At 35.9% G+C, this 26,492-nt stretch overlaps 1 protein-coding gene across 9 annotated transcripts in view; it reads left to right on the forward strand.

The window, feature by feature from the left end:
* SCAF8 (SR-related CTD associated factor 8) overlaps positions 1–26,492 on the forward strand; it is a 148,672-nt gene that overhangs the window by 15,465 nt on the left and 106,715 nt on the right. For 8 of the 9 annotated variants that reach the window (XR_006938783.1, XR_005858541.2, XR_003074620.3 and 5 more), the window contains 11 exons: positions 6,319–6,402; positions 8,989–9,033; positions 11,185–11,346; positions 11,797–11,953; positions 13,580–13,710; positions 16,437–16,613; positions 22,132–22,211; positions 22,604–22,721; positions 24,648–24,779; positions 24,938–25,050; positions 25,521–25,714. Coding sequence is in view for 6 of the 9 variants with exons in the window: in XM_015284245.4 (XP_015139731.1) it covers positions 6,319–6,402; positions 8,989–9,033; positions 11,185–11,346; positions 11,797–11,953; positions 13,580–13,710; positions 16,437–16,613; positions 22,132–22,211; positions 22,604–22,721; positions 24,648–24,779; positions 24,938–25,050; positions 25,521–25,714 (1,393 nt within the window). In the remaining 3 variants the exon portion in view is untranslated. Of the gene's footprint in view, positions 1–6,318; positions 6,403–8,988; positions 9,034–11,184; positions 11,347–11,796; positions 11,954–13,579; positions 13,711–16,124; positions 16,277–16,436; positions 16,614–22,131; positions 22,212–22,603; positions 22,722–24,647; positions 24,780–24,937; positions 25,051–25,520; positions 25,715–26,492 lie in introns of those variants that run through there. The other variant, XM_015284248.3, reaches the window with a different exon arrangement.

Consider the following 26,492-nt stretch of genomic DNA (forward strand, 5'->3'; position numbering starts at 1 on the left):
TTATTTAATATTAATTGCTTGCCTTTATTTTTGAGAAACTGAGCCTATAGTTTGGAAGTGATTTCTCTTTTACCAGCACAGATTCTTCATGACTTGCCTCTGGTTGTGTTATACTTAACTTTTCTGTTTATTCAAGTCAGTTGGACTTAATGAAGCAAAGAAGAAAATAATAATAATAACAAAGACAATGCTCTCCCTAGAGATTGTATTTGTGTTCTGGTGACTTCTCAGGAGAGTCTTCTCATGTTAGATTGAATCTCGGGTGAATGCAGAGCTCTTTGTAGTAGTACTCTCTTCTGGACAGATGGCAGAAGGCTGTTTCCTTCCCTTCAGATATTAAGATAGCTGAGAAATGAATGTTACTTTTGTTTGGATTAGCATATTCTTTTTAGTTTCCAGTACAAAATCTGACTACTAAATGATACTAAAATGAACACTAAATACTAAACGAATACAACAAATTGATTCAACATCATCAGGTGGTTTTAGAATAAAGATTTCGAACAGGTATGTATGTATGTCTCAGCTGTTGATAGATGTGCCATGTTCTCAGAAGAATTTGTATTCTCTTAGAACAAATTTTGAAAGAGACTTCAAAGTGTGGCGCCCACCACAGCAGTGCTTTAAGTTGTTGTAGTTACTGTTTTCTTTATGCTATATACATATATATATGCATGCACACTTCTAAGTATGCAAGTTGTTTCAACTTTGAAGTTACGAATTTAAGTAGAGAAAGCAGGTTTTATCAGTGGACAGATATCTGTTGGTAGGCATCAAATGCATAAGGAAACACTCATCAGTTTTTCTCTTTTTCAAATCTGGTGTGTGTTGGTGTGTATGCAGAAAAGCAGATACAAGACTAGTGGTGGAATTAGGTAGATTTTCTTCAAAACTTGCTGAATCACATGGGAAATCAACTGCTAAGCATGTTTTTTGAAGTTGCGTTATGGTTTGTGTATGCTCCCATGCTTTCTCTTTCTGAGTTTGTATTCTTAATGTGAATAGCATGTTTCAAAAACTGAAACTTCTTGGTTTTGTCTGCCACAGGAAGGGTACAGTATCTCACTTTCGCTAATCGCAAGGGAACTTAATCTCTATTGAAGAAAAAAATGCAGCTGCCTGATGTGATAAGGCTTAAACTTCATTTGAAGAAGTTCTTTAAGAGTTGCATTGCGTACTTACATACAGATTGCTGACTGTGTTTTATATTCATTTAGAAGAGTGGGTGTGTTTCATTGTAGGGTCTGGGCAAACGTATCAAGATGTTACTGAGTGAATCACATCCCTGTAAGGTGTACAAAAGCATCCCTCGGAGGCAGGGAACTCTTGGAGGAAATAAAACCCAACAATCTCCAACCACTTTCACCAGCTTGGTTTTCTCTCAGTCCTTGCTGATTTCATTTGGCTCACTCCTCCTGCATTCAGTCCGCCCATCCTTTCCAGTGTGACCTTCCCTACTACTCAGGGTTATACTGGCATCTGGTATTCCCTTAGAAATCCTGTTTGTGTGGTGAAGAGTCCTAACCACCCTTGTTCTTCACTTAAAAGCTTCTCCATACGTTTTATCAACCCTAATTACTTCCTGTGAAACTTGGCAACTAGGGGGGAGGAAACTCAAGAAATACTGAGGACGAGAGTGCCCTTTAGGTTAGTACAGTAACCTAAATAATGGTGTGGTTCTAAAAGCGTTTACTGCTTTTACTGCTGAAATTTTTCTGGTTGACTGATAAACTGTTGCTTTCAAAGAAATGTCTCTTGCACCAACACATCTCATTCCTGCATGGCAGTGGTCAGCTTCAAAGTCCACTACTTCATGTGTGCTTGCTTTTAGTTCACCTACCTCCTTATTGCGTGTATCACTAATGTTCCTTGGCAGCTTTTGATGGTCAGACTTCGTCTTTCCTATCCAGAACATTCAGAACTACAGAATAGCACAGTCCCCAGCACAGATAGGACTTTCTTGGGACTTCCAATGATTTATACAAATGATTTGTTGGCTACCTTTAAGGAATGGCTGGTCAGATTATTTGTCATGGCGGTACCTGTTTAGGAGACCCCAGTTTCTTTGTATCCTTTTGTGAGTGCTGTGTAACAAATGTCTTTTGGTATTCCAGGTGGGCTGTAGCTGTGATTTCTTGGAGTGCTCGTGGAGCCTTTCACAGAACAACAGCCTGAAATGTGGCTTTTCTTTTCAGCAGCTGCAGGGAATTATATGTGCCCAATAACTCTTCTCTTTGGAGAAATTTATGTATTTTTTCTGGTACAAATATTGAAGCTAGCTGATGCATTGTTTCCTAAGTATCCCCTCGAGCCCTTTTCAGAAACTCCCGTTCTTTATCTTTGCTCTTTCAGTACAACAAGATTGAGGCTGTTTGAAGTGAGAATTCAGGAATGGCAGTTAGCAGCAAGTTTTTGATTCTTAAGTTCTTCAGAATTTGATTCTCACAGTCCATTATTTTTCACTTTACAAACTTGTTCTTTACCACTAGAAGGAGATTGTGGTATGGGAGATCTCTGGAGACTTTCCTCAGTGCATAGGTCTAAGAACAGATGAGGAGAGACGGGTTCTTCTTCTGCTGGGTTTTCTGTCCTATGAGTCTTCCTGTTTGCACTGATTATCTTTTGGCCCCAGAGGAATCCGGTAACGTCTTCTATTCCTTCTATCATTTGAAAGAGGCTCATTGTTATGCCCTTTCCTTACTGTTTTTCAAACTTAATTGCTTTATTTTCTGTACTTACGTTACCAGCTAGAGGGTACGGCTGCTTTTTTTCTTCTGCATCCCACTTTGGATAATCAGAATTGTATCATTTTGTTTCAGATTAATTAATTTCCCTGACTTTACTATTTTGCTTTATTGTTTTTTTTTCCCTAGTTTGCTTAGAGGGCTTCTGCCAATGCCTTATAAAATGATGATCAGGAAATAATTATAGCAAACTGTTTTGACTAAACATTTGTACAAAAGGGTGTACAAGAAAAATGAGCCAGAATTGAAATGCAAGTTTTAAAAATAAAAATATTTTTATTTTCATGTTTTCTAACCCTGAAGAGATGCAATTATTTTACTTTAAGTGGATTTATAATATATTTGATTTCTTTGCATTTCATTGCTTGAGTGTTATCCAAGTCTTGCCTCTTTAAGCAGCCTAGCAGTAGAGCTAGTGGAGGGCAATTCCTGGTTGACTGTTAATAACCATGTATGAATTTCCTGAGGATGAAGCTAAGAGCGTGGGTGCCGTTGGTAGGTATTCAGGAAGGCGTTTGTGCATGTTCAACTTTGTGTATTCAGAAATGTGTGGTTTTGGCCACTACTCAGTGGATGCCTATGTTTTGTGTAGGTAAATTCTTCACAGCGCAAAATGAATAAATAAATAAGTACTTGCATTTAAACAAATGTTACATTTCTTAATTTTATAAGTGATTTGTTTTTGTTAAAAATGTTGCATTAAGTGGTGCAAATTGTGAATAGGTATTTCGCACAGGGCCCTCACTGTCTCTTGCAGTGTTCCAGATGCTGCTCCTTCACAGTTCTTTTGCCATGCACTGACGGGCCTAAATCACTTCTTGCCAAGTGAATGTTATTTTCAAAGTAAAACGTGTATGGGAAATTAAAGCTGCCTAAAGCCTTTTAAGGAAAAATAATGTAGAATTATTTTGTCTTGGCTTCTTCCAAGTACTGAATTTAGGATCTGTATTTTCCTTTCAACAGCTGTAAAAGCCTGCAACAGGTATATCCATTGTCCAAAAAGCCTCTCTCTAGAGAATTATTTTCTTAATTTCCATTTCTTTTGGTTCATTTATTCTTTTAATGACAGATAATTCGAAATAGAAAACATAAAGCCAAACATGGCTTTCTGCTACCTGGAGTAGAGTAATGGGATGCTATAACAACATCCTGTATTCTCCTATTGTTTCTGGGCATATCCTAGATGCATGATATTGAGACACCTGACTGCACACAGCTGCTGCTTCAGAATCAGTTGTGACTGTTCCACGCTTCCCAGCACGGTGTTGTAGTTTTCTTGTTGCTTTGAACTGCCCCGTCCACTGTTTTGTGATGATTTCAAAGCTGATGGACTGGTCAGGTGCGCTCCCAGCACATCTATGTGAGTCAGCAGCTCTGCCTCTTTATAGTTGCTTCTATCTGTGGTCGAGGAGTTCCTATATTTTCCTATCTTTTCATGGTCAGTTTTTGGATTGACAAGGTGGCTTCCTGAATTTCAGGCTGATTTCCATCTCACATCTGCGTAGATTACTTTTGTTAGTGTTCTGAGCCTTGAGTATGTTGACTGGGAATATGCAAACTGAAGCATACTGCGTGAAAGTAAGCAAAATGTTTCTGGCACTTCCCAGAAATAGTTCAGCTGTGGTGGCACATATCAAGCCAGACTCTTACACAGGACAAAAATGACCTGCATTATCACCTGTGAGTAACCGAAGGTTAACAGAAGGTTGAGCACTGAAGCATGAGTGTAAAACAGAGAATAAACCAATTGTGGAGCTTCTGGATTCCCTTCCTCTTTTCTCCTTTTCCTCAGTACTGGTTAAGAGCATTTATATATTTGAATTTTGGAAGGAAGATTTTTTTGTCATCTTTTTAAATTCAGAATATATTAATTCAGAGATAGTAATGTTTGTTTTAAAAGTGGATGTCTAAGTGTGAACTGATTTTAATTTCACAGTTTTAATTAAAATTCCTATAGACTGACAAGACTGATGTTTAGGCATGGGCAAAGCAAGTTTTTTTTCCAGTTCACCTTCTGACAAGTATGCAAGTTTTAGTTAAAACTATTTTTTGTAGGTAAGAATAATAGTTTCCTTGGGAACTTGTTAACTTGAAAGCAATAAATTATTATAAGCAGCTTGGAGAGCCTGACTTATATTTATGATTGTCTAATCCTTTCCACTGTGTGATCCTGTTTACTCTTGCATGTTACTTTGCTAAATGTAAACCATTCTGAATTAGGTTTTCTTAGCTAGCTGTTTGCATAGGGTTTAATGAATTGTAGGAAGCTAAAGAATTAAATATTTTGCAACACTTGGAGTGTGTGGTAGGAGAAGTGAGTCGTCTTTTGCCTTTGTTTCAGATGTTGACAATCTTATGGTATAAACTCCATATTGTTCTTGTCTTTAAGAAGGAAATAATTTTTTTCTGTGGATGGCCATTCTCATTATCAGGGCTACATTTTCAAGTCAATGTGCTTCTAAACGTGAGTGTTTCTAACAAACATACAGCATAAGCTGTATTAAGAACATCCTAAAGACTGATTTGGCATTTTGTATCTTGTCTTTTTATGTATGAAAGCAGCAAATACTGGATAGCACAGTGTCAGTTCACATCTTGGGTCGAGGGAGTAAAGAGCAGTGTTGTTTTCAAAGCAGTATGTTGTGAATAATCAGAGGTTTTCACAGCAAGTAAATAGCCTCAGATGATGGATTCCTGACTCAATGTGAAGGAAGGAGTTGCTTCCAATTACCACCTATCAGTCAGAGCTATGAAGTTAGTTCCTGTACAGTTCTCAGTATGTAGCAAATTTCTGGTGAGTAAGTGTCATACTGAGTTGCTTCTGGCAGTAGATGTACAAGTGAAAAAGAATAAGGTTATTTTTATTACTGCATCTTTGGAAAAAAAATATTGCAAAACACCTTTTGTACTTTGTCTGTTTTGGTGTTTAGATATGAAATTACAAAGCTGTTTTAAAATTGAGAACCCAGATGGAATTTGCTTAAATGTTTTTAATTATAAGTATGTTTATTTATTTGAGTTAAGACAGTGAATGGGTCTATTGGTTTTCCAAATCTGCCGTGTTAAGTGGCAAAAATACTACATATTTATTCTCACTGGACTGAAAGGTTTTGTTTTATGGAAAAAAAAAACAAGATTCAGCGGGCAAGTGATGATGCACATAATAAGTACTTGGTTAAGTATCTGTAGGTTTTCATGAGGGTCATCAAGTGTACTGTTATTCTTTGCCCTAGAAAGGAAAACATAATGAGAGCTATCACATTTGGATACTGTATATGTTTCCTTTGTAACTTCACCTATGGATGTCTGCTGTATTTAATGCTAATAAAACTAGATATGCGTTGGCCATTGCAAGGAGGAACCTGCTGTCTTTTAAGCATTTTGGTTGTTAGATAATATTTCATAGGACCTTTTTATTTTTTCTTAAATGAGGATTTCTTTTCTGATCTGATATATATGTAAAATTAGATGAATATAAGAAGTGATATTTCTTTATGAAAAGATACTGTGTTTTTATACTTTTTACACTTGCAGAATGTATTTCTGATTACTTTGTTGTTGTTTTGTTCTGCAGTTGTACTCGCTGAATGATTATAAGCCACCCATTTCTAAAGCTAAAATGACACAGATCACCAAGGCAGCAATCAAGGCTATAAAGGTAAGGAACTGACTTACTACTTCTGATTTCCTTTCCATTTCTTACCTCTTAAAAAATACCTGAATAGCTTACAGAACTTGCTGCTGAAATTTTTTCCCCTTTGTTGTGTGCACAGTTGCCAAATTATGATCAAGTATGATACTGAGGAGATTTTTGAAGGTGCAATAGAGGGCTTAATTTGTTGTTGTTTGAATTTCAGTTGCTGGTTGTCATATGTGAGAAAGAATTGTACCAGCTTGACTCTTCAATTTGATCTGAAAGACAGCTTTCTTTCCTCAGTTTAAAAAGGAGAACCTAAAATTGCCTGACAAAAGCTAAACAAATATCAAAATGCAAATTGTTGTGTTGTTTTTTTTTTTTAGTTTTCAGAACAAGTAAGATATGCGTACCTTTGGATCCGTACAGTTGTATGACTTTTATTTAATTACCCTTAAGTTCCTCAGCATACCTTTCCATGTGTTTTGTTCGTAGATTTTATTTTTGATGTTGCCTGGATACAAGCTGTTCTTAAGTTTTAGCATTAGGACCCTGACTAAAGACTAATCTTGCCACAGAGTAGAACTATGTAATTGCCAAGTAGCAGCAAAACAACAGAAAACAGCACTAAAAAATAATGGAGGAAAGAGTACACAGTACTAAGCATTAAAACAGTTGGTGAAAGCTGGAGAGTTGAATAAAAAACATAGAATAGAAGCAAAAAAGACATGACATGGTCTTTGTGTCTGCATGCCTCTGCTGGGAAGGTAGATATGTTTTCATGTGGTGACATCTGCAGTGGAGTTCTGCGTAACTCAGAGCAAACTCATGATAGAAGAATGGAGTTCATTATGTTTCTTAAATAAGAGAAGTCTACATAAATTAGAGTGCATGTGTTGCAGTGTTACGAAAATGCTAGAAACCTGTACTGAACTTTACTCAAACTAATAATAAACCATAGAATCATAGAATTGCTTGGGTTCGAAAAGACAGAATCACAGAATGGCCTGGGTTGGAAGGGACCTCAAGGATCTTCAATCTCCAACCCCCCTGCCGGGCAGGGCCACCAACCTCCCCATTTACTAGACCAGGTTGCCCAGGGCCCCATCCAACCTGGCCTTGAACACCTCCAGGGATGGGGCATCCACAACCTTTTTGGGCAGCTCGTTCCAGCACCTCACCACTCTCCTGGTAAAGAACTTCCCCCTAACATCCACCCTAAATCTTTCCTCTTTCAACTTAAAACAGTTCCCCCTTATCCTGCTGTTATCTACCCTTTCAAAGAGTTTACTCCCTTCTTGTTTATAGGCTCCCTTCAGGTACTGAAAGGCTGCAGTGAGGTCACCCCACAGCCTTCTCTTCTCCGGGCTGAATAAGCCCAGCTCCCTCAGCCTGTCCTCGTAGGGGAGGTGCTCCAGCCCCCTGATCATCTTTGTGGCCCTCCTCTGGACCCTCTCCAACAGCTCTCTGTCTTTCTTGTACTGGGGGCTCCATACCTGGACACAGTACTCCAGATGGGGCCTCAAAGACCTTAAAGATCACGAAGTCCAACCACAACCTAACCATGCTACCCTAACAACTCTCTGCTAAATGATACCAGAATCTTGGAAGCCTTGAAATGAATGGATAACGGTATATCTTTTTCAAGATTTTCATTATATATTTTCACCCTTCAATAAACTGGACCTCAAAGACGTAAACCTGCTAAAGTTTTAAAAGTTTTAATTCCAGTTTTTCCAATATTATCTTATAGCTGTCAGTTCGGTACATAAACTTACAGCCTTAGGATATTTAATACAATAATGGTGTACCGAGAAATGAATGTAAGTTCAGTGAGTGGGAGTAATGTGTTTTATCTCATAGAAATTGGCACTTCTGCTGTAGTTCTTAGAACTACAGACCATATGCAGAGTGTATTGTATTCTAGGAATGCAGTTGTTACTTTTCTGTTACCTCAGCTTGCTACAGTCAAGGCAAAAGAGGATATAAAGTAACTGCTTCATTTGCTGACTGCCTTTGAGATGGGTGTTCATGGTATCTTAGGGGATACTGGGAAGTATCTCTCAAGCTTTATGCTTACCATTTTAGTAGCAAGGTTTAATTTTGTAGAGCATTTATTAAGACAATGTAGAGCTATTGCAATTATATGTGAAGTTAAAAAAAAAAATACAATAACAGAAAAAAAAACCCACAAAAGAAACTAACAGGACTAAGGAATAAGTACTCAGTAAATGTTTTGAAGGTTTTCCTATTCTCACGTATTTAGATTATTAAAGTTAACATTTGGAAAATATAATAGAGAAATGCTATTCTTATTAATATTGTGCTAACATCTTCAGTTAAGTATGTTGAAATAACAGTATAATTCTAAAGGAGCAGTTACCTTCGCTTACTAGATATTGACATTATTCTAAAAAAGAGTAAGTACAATTAGCTTTTCCTGATGCTGTTATATCTTCCGAGGAAGATAGCATATTTAGCTATGGATGTTGTACTGCTGGTTAATCAACTGAAGTTTCTGATTGTTTTATTGTCAATGCTGCATGACTTGAATAAGTATGTGCATCATAGGGTTTTCTCCTCTATTGAAATACTATCTTTATTTTCCAGTTCTACAAGCATGTTGTGCAGAGTGTTGAGAAATTCATTCAAAAGGTAAGTCAGTAACAGATATTTTGTGTTATCACAGAGAAGAGCTTTCAGTGTTGTAGAGATTATTCAATACAGTTGAGTCTTAGGTATACATATGAATTTGTATTTTTACCCCACAATAGTATATTTCAGTTTTCAGTTGCATTCAACTTCCATTAGTAATCAGTAGGTGGTCATAATTGATGCAGAAAAACAAATATTTTGTCCTTGTTTTTGTATGTACGTTACACTGGGATTTCAATGACTGCAGATACTGTGTTGAAACTACTTTGTGTGTGTTCACTTAATGCTAAAAGAGGCTAATGAACATCTAAGAGCAAAGTAATTTAAAGTGGTCCAATGAGAGACAGTTGCTTTTGCTTTTCTAACAGGTTTTTGGCACAGTTTTTAAAATTAAAGATGACCTTTCAGCTTTATCTCTTCTGTAGTGTGCAGTGTGGTGTTTTTGTTTGTGATTCCTGTAAATTAAAACAAGTAAATGTGACTATACTAGAATTACTTTGGGGTAAGATGCTGTATTAATTTTAAGATTCTGAATAACAAAGAATTTTATTGTGCTTTATTTTCTTGGAGCAGTTAATTTTTCTTGAGTAAAACTGCACTTTATCTATAGCTATAGAATATAGATTCCAATTTTTGAGTCTTTTCTCCTTGCCTGCATCGTGTTTGATAGTTCAGTTGATCATTTTCTATGGAATTTCTTTTAAATACGAATCAGCTCTGATTGAATGCCTTTTTATTTTCCCTAACAAGCTAGAGAAGTTGGTTTGTTAATGCTACAATGCTGGGCACAGTTTTTATACAGTCGTCCATTTTACTTTACAGTCTATGTTAGTAACCTGTCTTCCTCCTTTAATTCCATATATGGAAAAGTTGTTGTATGTATATTTCGTGGCAGTGGTAAAGGCTATTAATTTACTTCACAAAGACTGCTAGTATTTTGTCAGGCAGATGTCTTCTGAGGAACTGCATCTTTCCATTTCTCAGAAAAGGGATGAGTATCCTCTGATCCCTATTTGATAGTATAGATGGATTTTGGAGGATGAGAACAGCTGTGCACCATATTACTCATATCCTATGCATCAAAGTAACACTTGGAAATGTTATGTCCCAGTCAGAATTTTACTTCATCCTACTTTTTCCTTGTGTTTTTATCATCCTTTTACTTTTCCTCTATATTATCTTATTTCTGTATATCCTATGCTTTTAGCACTTCACCTAGTATATTTAGTGTTACCTTATAAAATTTCTACAATTTTTATTAATTTGAATATTGTGAAAAGTTTTATACCTGCATGCTGTTTATGCAGAAAACTTTTATAATCATTTAGCTAAAATGTGAGTAGCTAAAATACATTGAAGTTATTTTCTGAAGACGTAATACATCCAATTATGTATTAATACTATAGCACACGTTTCTTCTTAAATGTATGCCACATAATCTTTAAAATCAAGACACCACACTTACAAACACCAGACCATGTTTTGAGCCAAATGAATGCTTTATGAAAGTTGCAACAGTCAGCAAATCCTTTTTCAAAACAGAAGGCCTATATATAGGCTGTAATAAAACTAATAGTCCAGAGAGTTTGTATTTTTATAATGAAAATTTTATCATGTTAATAAAAAAGACAATATTACCTTTGAAAACAGTGAAATCTTTTTTAGAGGATACAACAGATTTTTCTATGGAATGTCTCAGGTTCTCTTGAAGTTGTGTTAGTAATTGAAGTGCATGCATTGTTGTTTGTAAATGATGCAAGTTTTCCACAGTTTTAAAGTAAGTGTCAGTGGTACATTCTCAACGAAACAGATATGTCTTTAAAATGTGTCTTTAAAAAAGATTTGTTGTTCATGTGCTGATTTTTAATAGCCATTCTCTGAAGAGGTTTTTTATTTTGTTAGTGGTAGCAAATGAGATTCAAGCCATATACGTATTTGTAGAGTATGTATAGCTGTGACAAATTGAGCATTAAGGGTTAGCTGGTTCTATTTGAGATAGTGTTGTACTTCAGTAAAATTTGTTAAATAGTGAACATTTTGATAATACTTGGACCCATTTAAAAATTAGATCGAGCTCTTTCTGTTTAGTCTGCCAGTAATGATTTGTGTTATTTTTGATGTGTGAATATTATAAATTATTGTTATTTGTAGTGCAAACCAGAATACAAGGTGCCTGGTCTGTATGTCATTGACTCGATTGTGAGACAGTCCCGGCATCAGTTTGGACAAGAGAAGGATGTATTTGCTCCAAGATTCAGCAATAACATCATCAGCACTTTTCAGAACTTGTATCGTTGTCCTGGGGATGACAAGGTAAAACACTTAGTATAAATTCTTCTTTTCAAAGCAATTTTAGTGTGTTGCCTATAAAGAATAAAGATGTTGATCTCGTATTTTGCTTACTAGAGTTGACCTTATTGTAGACTTCTCCTTACTCATTTATATGTATTTCTTTAATTTTCTTTTTCTGAGCATAGGGATGGGGGAAGATGCATATAATTAGATTAGTTAGTAATTCTGAATTATTTTTTATTTTACTGAAGGATGTATATCCTGTTTGTGTTATGTACAGCCTGTATATGTCAGTCTGGGTCCATGGGTTAGACATCTTTGATGTAATTATTCCTAAGGTTCATACTGTTTTGTAAACCCAAAGGTGCTTCAGTCTAAACAGATTGACATTCCTAGTTAACACTTTGATAATTAATGATAACAAGAAATATAATCATGACACAGATCTTCTTATCCTTTTTATCATTTTAGAGTAAAATTGTTAGAGTGCTAAACTTATGGCAGAAGAATAACGTGTTCAAGAGTGAAATTATTCAGCCTCTCTTGGATATGGCAGCAGGAATTCCTCCACCAGTTGTGACCCCCGTCTTGCCCAGCACTGCTGCTGCTATGAGCAACAATACACCAGGTAAATAAAACCAGATGATAATTGAATAAATCACATTCTATCGAAACCCTTCTGTCAGCTTTGGTTCCTTGGCTGTTAATGTGCTGAAAAAAAAAAACACCTCAGTGGTTCCCTTTTGATAAATCCAATGAAATCCAGAAAGGAATGTATTGTAGCCAGCATTCATATTAGGAAAACAGCAAAAACAAAACAAAGCCCATTATGTTTACTTTCCAACTATGTATCTTAAATAATTTCATATTGAGTAACAGTGTGGTAAGACCTCCTTTTGCATGTTAAAGGCAAAAAAGAAGATACTTGATCGTTGAAAAGAGAACTCATTGGTATCTTTTTGCTATCTTTAGTACTGAACATGTTGATTAAATAATGTCAGACTGTGATCATTTACTTTTGCTGGTTAATAGGCAATGATTTTGAGCAGAAAACCCCACATTGATAAAACAAGCTGCATCTACTAACATACCTCCTCCTCACCATAGTTTAGAGTCAGAATCAAGTGGGCAAAAAGCTGCTCATGGAGTACATCTGAAGCTCCTTAACACTAACATTTTTATATATGCCTTGATGGTCTTAATGCTAGTAGATGCTAGGAAGCTGACTTTTCAACAATTCTCATTTTATGCAGACTTTTTCCTTGACAATTGGAATGTACGGGAAATGTTATTTATAAAATTATTTTTAGTACATCTGGACCTGATTTTATTACTCTCCTTTCGCTGATCCTTTGCTGAAAATCAGGCAGGTAGAAAATCTTATTTTTCAGCGGTGTCTATAAATATGCAGAAGTTCCTATTCTGCGACATACCGCATCTTCTACCTCAATGTTTTTTTATTTTCATTAGTTTGATTACTTTAAAATGTTGAAATCACAGCTTTGCTCTAATGCCTTTTTTTGAATTTTGATGCAGATTTCCTGTTTAAGTGGTAATCCACTCTGTTTTCACTTGATATTCATCAGCATATCTCTATTTTCAAGCTAAAAGTAAGAAATATTAGGAAGAAAGAAAAAAAAGCATGACTAGCTGGGCAATCTTAAATAATCCAATTGCTGCAGGCTGGAATTTTAGTAGAAACCTCAAGGTTCCTTCTGAGTATAAAGTGTAAGCCCAGTACATTTTGAACTAACTGATATTTCTGAATGGATTACTATTGCCATTTGGTAGATATTGCTTCCACTGGGTGGTTTAGGTTACTGTGTGAAACCTATTTAGATTCCTTGACCTTCTTGTATTTTACATTCATTCAGTGCTATTGTTAGTAGTTCCCATAGGGCAGTAGTGGAATGAGCTGTGAATTGCACTTACACAGCAGAGCTGCTACTTGAAAAACGATGATGTGACCGTTTTATTTCTTTGTGCTCTGTATGTGTGTCAGAAAAATAGTTTTTGTTCATGTTAATGAAGTGTTTCCCAGTTCTTAATAGCTGGTTTTGATGTCCTAGGGAGATTGGAGTTGCTTTATAATTTGGTTTCTTGCAGTCCAGAAGTCATTGCTCTAAAAAATAAACAAGAGAATATTCATGTTTGATTTATCGTTTCTTTTTCAGCAGTTTTCCCCTCTCCCCCAGCACTATTTCTAAGTCTGTATGCTAAAATATTTTGACATGCTGGATTTCCTTTCTTTTAGGAACACCTGTGACTCCAGTTACTCCTGCCAATGTGGTGCAAAGTTTACCTGATCCTTGGGTGTCTCAGATTGCTAATACAGATACGCTTGCTGCTGTAGCCCAGATTTTACAGAGTCCCCAAGGCCAACAGGTGAATATTCTGTAGGCAGCTACGCTGTATACTGTTTGATACTCTGTGTCTTTAAGGTATTCTTAAAGGAATGCTGCTTTCGTGGATATCTCATAGTTTTTTTGTCCAGTATCCATATTAACTATGAGGTTATGCATCACAAGTAAGTTCCAGGTAAACCAAAATTTCCTGTTATCCTTTATAACCAACATTGTTTGTTCCTTAAAAGTATCCCAGAATGTGATTTCAGATAAGGTGGGCTATAATACCTACAATTTCTTTTATATTTAGTATTGCAAATGACTAAATCTGAAGCAGCATTAAGTTTTCATGAATATGAGTATGAAACAGAATGCCAGTTTAAGCATATTTCTCTACTGGATGCTCTGAAGAAGCTTAACATTGCACAGAATTATATAGTAGAATGTTCTCATTCTGGAAGTGCGTTCTTTATATTTCAGACAGCTGAATACATTTTTTATTTTTGCAGCATTCAAAAAAATCTTTGTTTAGAAGTGACTGATTTTGTGTTCTTCAGTTTCTAAATGCTCAACTCATTGAAGCGGCTTGAAGCACAACATGTGATGAACTGCTTCCTTTGTAGCCTGAAGCTGAGTGCAGACAGTCAGCTTTCTATAAAAATATTTCCATCTTCTGTCTGTCTCTTCCTCATGTTCTCCGAGTCACTTCACTCATCCCCCAAAGCTGCAAAGTCCTTGATTTCATTCTAAGATAGGGTTTTGTGGGTGAGAATGCATGTAGGTAAAATAAGAGTCTTAAGTACAGGAGAGAACAGGAGTAACAAAGGTGTGAACAGCAAGAATATGCAGCTAGAATGGTGACCACTCAGGATTTTCCCACTCTTGAGCTTCCATCTTTGCTTCTTCAGTTTGATTCCTTCCTACTCAGAGCAATGTACAGGGTGGACCTGCCATATTTGCTCATCTTTTGTGGGACAACCAAGAAGGAGGCGAGAAGCTTTTCGGCTTTGTCTATTGCAGTAATTAGTGAAGTTCTTAGTAAAGTAAAACAATAACTGAAGCATTTCCGGAGGTTTTACTGAATAAGGATTATGTGCTTAAAGAATAGGAAGAGTTATTTCATGTTATCGGAAGGTGACCTCAAAACAATGTTGAAAAAAGATTGAGCATTTCTGATGCATTATGGTGAAGATGACTTAATGAACTTACAGAGTTTTTAGTGAACCCTAGTAAAAAGGGAGCAGTTGAAGTCTTATTATCTTACCGTTGAACCCCATGAGCAGATGGAACAGGAGTTTAAAGATAAGTGGGCATTTATGTCAGCAGAGTTTGAACTACCTGGATTTGCTCAACCCTTTTCCAGGGATAACCGTAGAATAGACTATAATGGTCTGCCACATACATGGAAGGTCAAAAGACTGTTTCTTCTAATTTTGAGGTACTAATTTTCAGGACGTCTTCTTTCCATAGAGATTGTACCTTTTTCTTTTTCATTAAGATAAATTTGTACAATTTCATGGACGACACATTCAACAGATGAACAGATTTGCACATGATAAAGTTAGCTTTTCATTTCCTTAATGGAACAACTCCTTTAAAAATATATATATAAATAGTAAGTTGGGGCAGGGAAAACTTGACACACTATAGACAACTGGATATTCTTTTTGGTACATTAGTTCTAAAAAGCCTTTATGGGAGATATATCATTTTACTTTATTTTCCTTCTCTAGATTTGAAGGAGACAACTCATAGGATATCCTAATAAACTGATAAAATCTTTGGGTCCACTCTGGAACATTCACTACAGTTCCAAGTGTTCCTCCTCTGATGATCTGTAGTATTTTTCCAGTATAATCCAGTTCTCTTCTGGATTGCAAAATGTGGTTGTTTAAAAAGGAACCAACAAAAAATAGCATATACCTTTACCCATACTTTTTTTTTCTGTTTTCTTTTTTTTTTTTTTTTTTTTTTTTTTTTTCCAAATGAGAAAAGCAGATTCAGCCCTTGGCTGTACTGTTTTTTGCCATATTGGATGAAGGAGTCTGGGGTTATTACTGGGCAGCTGTTGCCCGAGAGCTGCAGCCTCTGGTTCCACATTGCATTAACTGCTATAGGAGCAGTTTTATGTATTATTTATTTTAAGATAGGGCTGTACATAATGCCAATGCAGGAAGTTAAATTATATTGCTAATTCTTGATTAATTTGCTCCTCATTATTTGGTTCACATAGCATGGCACTTGCATTCTTGAAGTGCAGTCCTGAGTTTCAGCATGAGATTTTCCTCATGACTTACTGAAAGACACAAGCGGAAATTCTTAATAAAGGCTTAAAGTGCAGTTATTTGCAACAGTGCAGTTATTTGCTCTACACAAGTGGTATTACAGAATACAAATTTTCCTAATACAGATGGGTCCTCAGGAAGCTGGAGTAGGCTAACAGATTTTTTTCAGGTCAGAAGGAATCAAACTGGAGAAGCAGAAGAGAGGGAAACCTAGAAAACAGGAAATCCTGAGTGGTGACTGGTCATCATGCAACCTGTCAGAGCAAGTTAGGAGGAAGAAGCATCTGCATGTCTTATCAGCCACTGAAAACAAATTGGCCTGTAAGTGGGAACATAATTTGCCATAAATGAAAATGGATTAAGATAAATGAATAGGTTAGACAATACTACATTCATGAGGTTTTTTCCTAGTTGGAAGGGGAAAAGGCTGTTGTAAAAAAAAAATTCTTGTTTAATGGAGTTGTTGTCTTCTCTCTTTTAGCTTCAGCAGTTGATACAAACGCTGCAGATACAGCAGCAGAAACCTCAGCCTTCACTACTTCAAGCCCTGGATGCTGGTCTTGTCGTTCAGTTACAGGCCCTAACTGCACAACTTACAGCTGCAGCTGCTGCTGCCAATACACTTAATCCGTTGGAACAGAGTGTCTCTTTTAATAAGGTAGAAGTAGAATAATAGAAATTTTTATTGTTAAAATACATCTAAGTAAGAAAGTCATCTGTTGGATTTCACTCTATGGCTTTAGAGATATTAAAAATACATAAATATATGATAGTGCTCTATCTTGAAAATTAAAAAATGTCTGGGGAGAATAGTATAAATGAAAATACACAGTTTTGAATGAGTTTAAGGCTAAATGGCATTTATATGAAGTTTATTTTGATTTTAAAAAGTTAAGACATTGTTCTGTGTTTTTCTTCCCCCTTTGAAGCACAGCGGTGAGGAGAATTGAGCATGTGTTGTGTTCTTCCCTTCCTGTATTGATGACCAAATGCATGAAATGATTTACTGCAGAGCAGTGAAAGAGAAACATATAAAAATTTATATACCTAGTTTTCCAAGAAGAGTAAAAGGAGATTGTATTTGTAATTTTCTTATATTATAAAGGCCAAGAAACCTTCTCACAAAGTGAGAGTGAGTTAAGGAATAATAATTACAAATCAAATAATTAAAATAGTTAAAGCTAGTCATGGGACATTTTTTAAAGGATATCAAAATGCAGAAACAAACAGAACCTTTAAGTGTTGAAAGTTGTGTGTGCTGCTGTATATGTGTCTCTTAAATATACTTGGGAAAAAAAAAGATACAGGAATTTATGAAAAAAAAAATAATAGAGTTGAATGCCAGGGTGTGATAACCATGCTGGCAATTGCTGAAGGTAGTAGTAGTAGTTAACATTGCATCATAGTAGTATATCAATAGAATTTAAAACAAAACAAAACAAAAGCAACAAAAAAACTTATCACATATTAAAACGATAATAATCTTAGTCCAATATCTTTGGAAGAAACAACTTGTAATTATATAATCTTGGTAGGATTGTCCTAGAATGAATAAATTGTAAGAGGAAGGAAGTCAGAGAACTAAAATAATATTTTTTTGCTAATCCTCATAATCTCTTTTTCAGGTAGTTAGTTAGGTAGTTACTACTTATACTGAAGTAGTAATATATGTTTTACTAGTGTATTGAGGCTTTACTGAAAGGCTGTTCAGACTTCTTTGCAGATATAGCATATACTCTTACACTGTTTCTTCTTTTTTATAATCCTGGAGTTAAAATACCTATTTTCTCTTTATGTTCTTCTGAGGCTTAAGAATTTCTGAATCTAGGTATTATGGCCAAGTATATTAGTCTGTATGTATTAACAGGCCATGTTATTTTTGTAGTGATTCATTTTTGGAATATTTTATTTTCCTTTTTTTAATAGTTTCTGAACACTGATACCACTTGCAACCCAAATCCTGCTTCCTGATAGCTGAAAGGCATGAATCATAATGATATCATTCTATTTATTAGACTTTCATTTCATTATATAATTAATTGTATATTTTTTCTGTTGGACACAACAACCTTAGTAAAGTGTTAAAAAGGCTGTGTTTACTTCTATAGGTAGTGTCTACATCAGTGTTTTAGTTTGAATCAGGATCATAGTTTTTTCTTTGGTTCATATTGCAGACCAGTCTTGGCTGCATCAACTAGATTCATTTATATTATGCTAAATTAAAAGGTGTTCTGTAGCTGCTGAGTATTTAGTCCACAGGGCCAGTGCAGTGGCTTCAAAGATGATTGTAACAAAAACTATAAAAACAGGAGTTGTTAGGACAAAGAAAAAGCCTAAATAGTCGGTGAAAGTACTGTTAGAGATACCTCTCTGACACTTTTTTTTGTTTTGACACTTTCACAATGAACAGCAATGCTAGATTATTAACACCTTTTGAGTATAGGTCTTATAGTTGCTTAATGTCTGGGGCTCTAGTCTTTGTAAGAAAGTAAGTTATTAACAAATATACTTGTAACAACAGGAATTACAGTCAAATGAACCTTGTTACACCAGCAAATAGAACTTCAGTAAGTGAAAATTGTTGATAATTCTGTGTCAAAAGAAAATGAACAAGAACCAGTTAATATACATACATTGACTTCTCAAAAAGCCTACTGTAACAGTCCTTCATAAAGAGACTGAAAAGAAGGTAAATAAATTGATCAATTAAAATATGTCGTGGGAGATACAAATTGTATAGTAAGATATGTAGAGCAAGGAGACAGAAAAATCTGTTGTCTCAGATCTATTGTACAAAGACAGAAGGACTTTAAGAAATCTGATGTGTATGAGGCAGCAGATGGTCAAAGTTGATCACCTCTGTCTAGCATCACAGAATTAGAGAATGGTTAAGGTCCAAAGGGATTTTTGGAGGTCTTCTGGTCCATCCCCTGCTCAAGCAGGGCCACTCAGATCAGAGCATCCAGGACCACATCCAGACAGGTTTTGAAGATCTCCAAGGAAGCAACTGCACCGCCTCGTGGGGCAACCTGTACCAGTTGGTCTGTGGCCTATACTGTACATGTTCTGGTTTGTGACCAATTGTCTCTTGTTCACCTACTGGGCACCCACCTACATTTGGAAAGAACAAACTGAACAAGTGGTGCACCTTTTTGGTCTTCATAATAGTTGAAAATATAATCAGAAATTCTCTTTAGCGCTCAGCAAGAGTTGTACCTTCTAGTAGGTACTTAAAAAAAAGAAAAAATAGAGACTAGAAGAGGTCCCTAGCAACTGGAAAAGGGCAAAAGTTGCATTCTTCTTCAAAGAAGGCTAAAAGATCACCCAAGGAAACTACAAGCTGGTCAACTTCACTTAGCTCTGTGGAGCTAGTACTTCTGGGTGTGCTAAAGACAAGGTGATTGGAAACAGCCAGCATTGATTTACCAAGGGCTAATCATGCCTGACTGACCTGGTTTCCTCATGTGATGAAATGACTGCGCTTAAGGATGAGAGGAGAATAGTGAATACCATTTACCCTGACGTAACACAGTATTTGACATCATCTCACAGAATGCTTTGTGTGGAACTGAATATATTATAATCTCCGTAGGTGGACATCCAGATTGATAAAACAATTATTTGCATAATTGGGCTCAAGTATCAATTAATTGGCAGTACTTTACCTGTAGGTCAGTAACAAGTTGTCTTCTTAGTCATAAGCCTGCAGAAATTTACTCAGGGATGTTGTCCTGTATAGCATCTCTTGTAATGAACCTGAGGTGTATGAGCAAAAGATTAGTGGAAATGATCAATCCACCTTTATTCAGCAGTCACGAGACACACATCTGGAGTGTCACATCCAGTTTTGGCCCTTCGCCTGTACAAGAAGGGCACTGACAATCTGGGGTGAGTTTAGTGGAGGACCACCAAGTTGGGCAAGTGCTCTAGCCGTAACCTCTGAGGCATCAGGCTGAGTCAGTCTGGGACAAAGACAGCTTCAGGGGAGAACATACACCAGCCCATCAGCACTCAGAGGAAACTGAGCAAGAAGACAATTGGCTGACTGGCAGATCTCAGAGGGTTGTGATCAATGGTGCAGTCTAGTTGGAGGCATGTGACTAGCAGTGTTCCCCAGGGATCAGTGACGAGTCTGGTCATGTTCAATATCTTCATCAGTGACCTGGATGATGGGTTAGAGTCCACCCTTAGCAAGTTTGATGATGATACAAAGCTGTGAGGAGTGACTGACGCACCAGAAGGCTGTGCTACCATCCAGCAAGACCTGGACAGACTGGAGAGCTGGGCAGAGAGGAACCTGATGAGGTTCAGAAAGGACAAGTGTGGGGTCTTGCACCAGGGGAGGAATAACCACATGCATCAGTTCAGGTTAGGGGCAGACCTGCTGGAGAGGAGCTCTGCAGAGAGAGACCTGGGTATCGTGGTGGACAGCAGGTTGACCATGATCCAGCAGTATGCCCTTGTGGCAAAGAAGGCTGGTGGCATCCTAGGGTGCATTAAAAAGGGTGTGGCCAGCAGGTTGAGGGAGGTGATCCTCCCTGTCTACTGCTTCAGAAGAATTTCGTTTCCCTTGCAATGAAAAGTTTTTTTTCATATCTTTTAAAATTCCCATTGCTTTTTCTGAATGTATTCTTAAGTAGTTAGATCAATAGGTGTGGCATTCATAAAAGCTCTGGTTTTATATGTGTTTATGTGTAGCGAATTGATCCTAGGTAGCCTAATATTTAGTATACTTAAATGTCTATCAGCTTTTGTAAAGACAATTCTGCTCCAACTTAACAATATTTAAATTCAAAAATTTCCCTTTAATATCTACTATTTTATATTTACTAACGACAAATTTAATCAGAAATCATGCTACATGTTTGCTTCTTTTGGCTGGAATTTCTTTGATTTTGGCTTTTGGCAGTATGAAACTTTTTTTTTATCATCAGTTGTTGAATTCATTGTCTGAGATTATTTGTATTTAAGTTGTACATGCTCTGTTATTTTCCTTTCTACTTTGTTGTGGTGGAATGTATATGATGATTAATTATATTTTAAAGAGAAGCTTGGGTGCTTCTTAAAAATGCATATTTTGTTCAGATGCAGCATTTTACATGTTTTCAGTGAATATATTCTAACAAAGTAAAGCAATTTAAAAAGAAGACAACCAGCTTGCTTTAAATGGATGGGATATGTATGGTGCAAGTAACTCAGGATTTTCACATCTCACCCATAAGCACTCTCAATTTCTTTACTGAGAGAGTGGAACTGCCTTCCTAGGGAATCACAGAATCATAGATTCGCTAAGGGCGAAAAAGACCCACAGGATCACCCAGTCCAACCATTCGCCCATCACCAATGGTTCTCACTAAATCATGTCCCTCAACACGACGTCCAAACGTTCTTAAACACCTCCAGGGTCAGTGACTCCACCAACTCTCTGGGCAGTCCATTCCAGTGCCTGACCACCCTTTCAGAGAGGTAGTATTTCCTAACCTCCAGCCTTCTCTGGCACAGCTTGAAGCCATTCGCTCTAGTCCTAACTAGAGAAAGGGCAAGTGTAGAGTTACATTATGTTACATGCCTCTAACTAGGGAAACTGTTTCCCCAGTCCTGTCAGTGTTCAACTGGCGTTTGGACCATGCCCTCACCTGTTTTCTCTTAGAGACAGTCCTACTTTCATTTCTATTAGATTATTTCACTGCGAAAATAATTCTAAAAATTCTTGGTTGGTCAGAGTCTCTTAATCAACTTGTGCTTTATTCTTCATGGACTCCTGTGACTGGAAATACATGATCTTCTCATGATATGAGCAGAGTAGTTTGTTGATTGCCAGTGGATTGGATAGTTGGCTTCTTTGTGGTAACTTATTTTAAGTAAAGGTACCATCACATAAAATTAATCTCTTTGTAAGCCTTTCTCCAAAATAGCTGTTATTTACTATGGAAAGAACATGTGGTTCTGCTTGAGACAGCAGGCAGAGCTCAAGAAAGCCACAGCTGAGACTTGGGATTTGATGCATTCAGAAATTTGGTAGTGACACTCGTATGGCATTCACTTTTCAAGTGATTACCAAAGTATTTTTTTAAATTGAGAAACAAGAACATTTTTCTTTTGAAAACTAAATATGCATAAAATATGTATGTTATGAGGAGTACTCATTCAGTAAAGCTTACTTTGTTTTCTCCTAGAAGCTGATGGACAGGTTTGACTTTGGGGAAGAATCTGAACAAAATGAAGAGCCTAAAAAGGAAACTCCCACTTCCCAACTGTAAGACCAAGCTGTGTTTCTTAAGGAAAATGCTAAAATTTGTCTGGCACTAATTGAACTTGAGAATTAAATAGAAAGGAAGATGTTTGTTTCAAAGCATATGTAAACCAAAACAACATAAAGTAAAAAGATGTTTTACTAAATGAAATGTATAAATTTTTAAACTTTTTATGTAAGTATGTGTGCCAGTTTTTCTGACTTCATCTTGAAGTTAACACATTCTTTGCTTTGTTATATAACTGTCAGTGATGCAGTAATGATAACAAATGATGTTACATTGTCTGCATCATTGTTATTCTATATCTCTAGTTAAACTTAAAACTCAAGTGTGAATGTCTCTTTATCAACCAGTTAGAGAAAATATGCTTATTTAAAAAATTCTTTGTTTTTAGGCCTTTAGTACCAGAATCTGTGAACAACTCACTTTTTCACCAACTAGCTGAACAACTGCAGCAACAAAATTTAGAACATCTCAGACAACAACTTCTGGAGCAACAGCAGCCTCAAAAGGTAAGAACTCCATCTTGTGGTTGTCATCTAGCAGAAACTTGCAGAGTAAATGGAATGAGCAGTAGAAAATGCATCAAGCAGAAAAATAAATACAACCAAATGTGTGGGATATATGTTTTGCTTCTCTTAGGAAAATGAGTGCCCTTCAGCTGAGTTACAGACTGACTGTGCTTTGACTGTTCGGCTTGCTTTACTGGAAAAAAAAGTTGGTTTCTTTTTTCCTGCTGTCGTGAAGGAGGAAATGAGCCCTGAAGTTGAATATGCTACTGTCTGTGCAGAGAGAGCAGTGTACAAGCTGCTGCTATGGAACTACAAAAGGATAGAATAGTAGATTGCACTGTAACCTAATTTTTCCCCTTCCAGGCTTTAAATATTGACAATAAATGTATTATTCTACTAAAAAATCTAAACTAAAGAATAGTGTCAGGTGTTTCCTGTGAAGTTCTTAGTTAAGAATAGATGCTTGAGATATTGCTAGATTGCTTAACTGTGTAAACTGAGTCTTCTCTACAACAAAGTAAATTGGCTTGTTTCTTCTGAGGTTATTCTGTTGAGTTGCTCTCCTCCCATCCTGATGTTAATTCCTGATCTGATTAGAAAATAAAATGTTTATTCTGTCTCTATGCTGGCCAGATATAAAGTGGATTTGCTATAGGGTATTTGAATCAGTTTATCAGTAAAATGGAAATTTCTATATATTGAATGAAAATCACAACAATCTGTTGGGGACTTTATTTTAACATGTGCAAAGGTGCAATCCTCAGCTTTCAATCAAAAATGTCAGTAGGAATTTTGAATTTGTGACTTGGAGTTTTCAGTTGTATAGAAAAATAAAAGTTTTTGCTAGATTTTATTTTTATTTTACTATGTATTATTTTCATATATTATTTAACTATAGTAACAGGAAGTTTGTACAACGTAGCTACATATTAAATAGTTTTTGATGTAAATGAATGCAATTTCTGGCTTAAACTCTGTATAGATTGTTGTACAGAAATATAACTTTGAAAGGTGGATCTGTTTCAGGAGCTTTTGATATGACTTATCTAAAAATAGCTAATAATATGTAATTTGAAATAAAAGGCTAAATGACATACCTTATTGTAAAATAAACTATCAAAAAAAAGGCAGAATTAGATGTTAAATTAGATTCCATTTATGAAATTAAGTTACATTACATATATGGGTAGAGAGTTCATATGACTCATCCCCCATTATTTGATCTTCTATTCCAAATGGTTTTACAGAAATTATTTCCCTTCAGGTCCACTCAGCTTCTTGATTACTTGGTACATAGAATAAGTTTAATGTTCACCTTGATAGCAGCTAAAAGATATAAGCTTCTGCTGGACCTCCTCAGGACTGACTGCAGTGTGTTACAAGGAATATTTTCTTTAATTCCATTCTTAAGCATCAATGAGAAAGATAAGGGAAAGAGGAAGAAAATAAAATGCAAACCAGAAGTATTAAACATCTAATTAGGAGCAGAGGGGGAGGAGGAGAAGATAGAGGAGAGACAGAAGGAGCAACAAGAAATGTGGGAACTGATACCAAGAAACAGAGATTATTGAGAAATAATTAAATATATGGAAAATGAAGTAGATAATATTATTAGAAGACAAAAACGTTAAATGAGTTGTAAATACTAGTTATCAAAATTGTCGATTACTTTTTTGAATATTTTCATTTTATTTCCTGTATTCCTTGCATTTGTTTTCTGCCCAAAGATATTTATTCTAAATCTATGCTTCAGTATTTCTCAGTAGATAATTACCCCAAATGAATGAAAAGGAAGAAAATAAAAGAAAGTAGATTAATTGTTTTTGAGAAATATTTGAACAACTGTCTCATGTAGTCTTGATTTTTGACACAGTAAACAGTTTCAATTATGAGGCTTCTGACGATTTATAATTATCTGCTATTTAGGCAAGCCCTGAGGAAAATCAGGAAGGGAATTTTGGTTCAGAGCACTCTGCATCACCATCACAAGGGAGCAGTCAACAGCAGTTTTTAGAAGCAGAAACAAATGTAGATGATTCAATGGATATTCAACAACAGGTAAAACAACTTTAAATTTTAATTACAAAAGTTGAGAGGAAAACATGATACCAAGTCGATTTCAAAAGAAATAAAATACATCCTTTTTTTCATATACTTGGATATATTATGAATGTATATATTAAATGTTTATGAATATCTACTATGTCTCACCTCAGGATATGGACATAGATGAAGGACAGGATGTTGCTGAAGAAGAGATTTTTGAACAAGAAGAAAAGAAATCTGCTGTTCGTTCAAGATCAAGAACGCGTTCAAGATCTCGTTCAAGGTAAAGTAATGAACTTGTATTAAGAAAATGGAGTTTTGTTTTGTTTTAACAGGATTTCAGTCTGTGATTATCATTCTCAATTTTGTATTTTCCAAAGTTACTGTGAGTAATTTGTTCATTTAATGTTTGTGCGCTAGATGAACACTTAATGTATGGCAGCTTGTTTTGCGTACCTTTGGACTACTGTAAATTTTTTAAGACTGCTCAGGTAACAAAAATAACAAAAATGACACAAATGGACAGGCTTTCTCTGCCAGGAAAACAGGTACTGTTACGGAACTCTTTAAGTGTGTTTTGTTTTGGTTTATTGTTAAAAGCCCTGTGTATATGTCCTATTCCCCACATTAATGGCAGTTTGAGTAAATATAAAGGAAGTATTTGTAGTAAGCTTGAAATCTGTAGTTAAAAATAAAACTAAATTACTTTTTTTTTTTTTTAAACTCAGCATACTGAAGTTAAGTATTTTTTAGGTCACCAAGAAAACGAAGGTCTAGATCACGATCTGGTTCTCGTAAGCGTAAACACAGAAAACGTTCACGCTCAAGATCAAGAGAAAGGAAGAGAAAGTCATCTCGGTCCTACTCCAGTGAAAGAAGGGCTAGGGAAAGGGAAAAAGAACGTCAGAAAAAGGGATTGCCTCCAATACGGTCAAAAACACTAAGTGGTAAGCGGCAACGACTTTCTGTTCTAATAATATAGTACTAAAGGGAAAAGGCCTTATATTTTATTGATGAAAAAATATTCAGCTTCTAAAAAACTTTGGTAGACAAATTCTTTTTGTAAGTTTAAGTTCTGGTGTTTCTTACAACTCGAGCAGGTACATGATCTCATCTTAGAGAAAAGCAAATATCATACTGTTCCACTGATGATTTTACTCGTGCTATTGCACTGATCGTTTTAGCTCAAAAAAAAAACCCAACAAAAAACGTAGCAAGAGTGTCCCTAAGTAACTAGGTGCTTTTTCTTTAATGTGGTCTTTTATGATGCATTTGAAAATGGGCAGCACTTGGTCTAAAATTTGCTACCACTAATAAGGAATTTAAGTATGTGGTGGACACTGTTCAAAGGTGCACACTTTGGTCAGTTTGCTGAGTGCTTTAAATAGAAGCCTTTTTTCTTTAACCGTGGGGAAAAGGAAGCACTAGAGTGCTTTTTAAAGTTTTTCACAGGTACATAGTGCCAAAACAGGTGGAAATGTGAAACAAAAATACTTTGGTATCATACAAATATGACCATTATGGTCTATCTTATTAAAAAGAGAATCCAAAAGTAGACTGAACTTGAGCTACTACAGTATGTTGCTTACTCTGTGGAGAATTTGCATGAAAGGAATGTAGCAGAGAGAAGAACTTCCTCTACACAGTTGCTTAAATCAAAGGGAATTAATTTTGTTACTGTATCAGGATGGTGTTTTTGGGATCCTGGATTCTTGGGATGCACAT

Source organism: Gallus gallus, chromosome 3 (assembly GCF_016699485.2).
Source record: "Gallus gallus isolate bGalGal1 chromosome 3, bGalGal1.mat.broiler.GRCg7b, whole genome shotgun sequence".
In the NCBI taxonomy this organism is placed as follows: domain Eukaryota; kingdom Metazoa; phylum Chordata; class Aves; order Galliformes; family Phasianidae; genus Gallus; species Gallus gallus.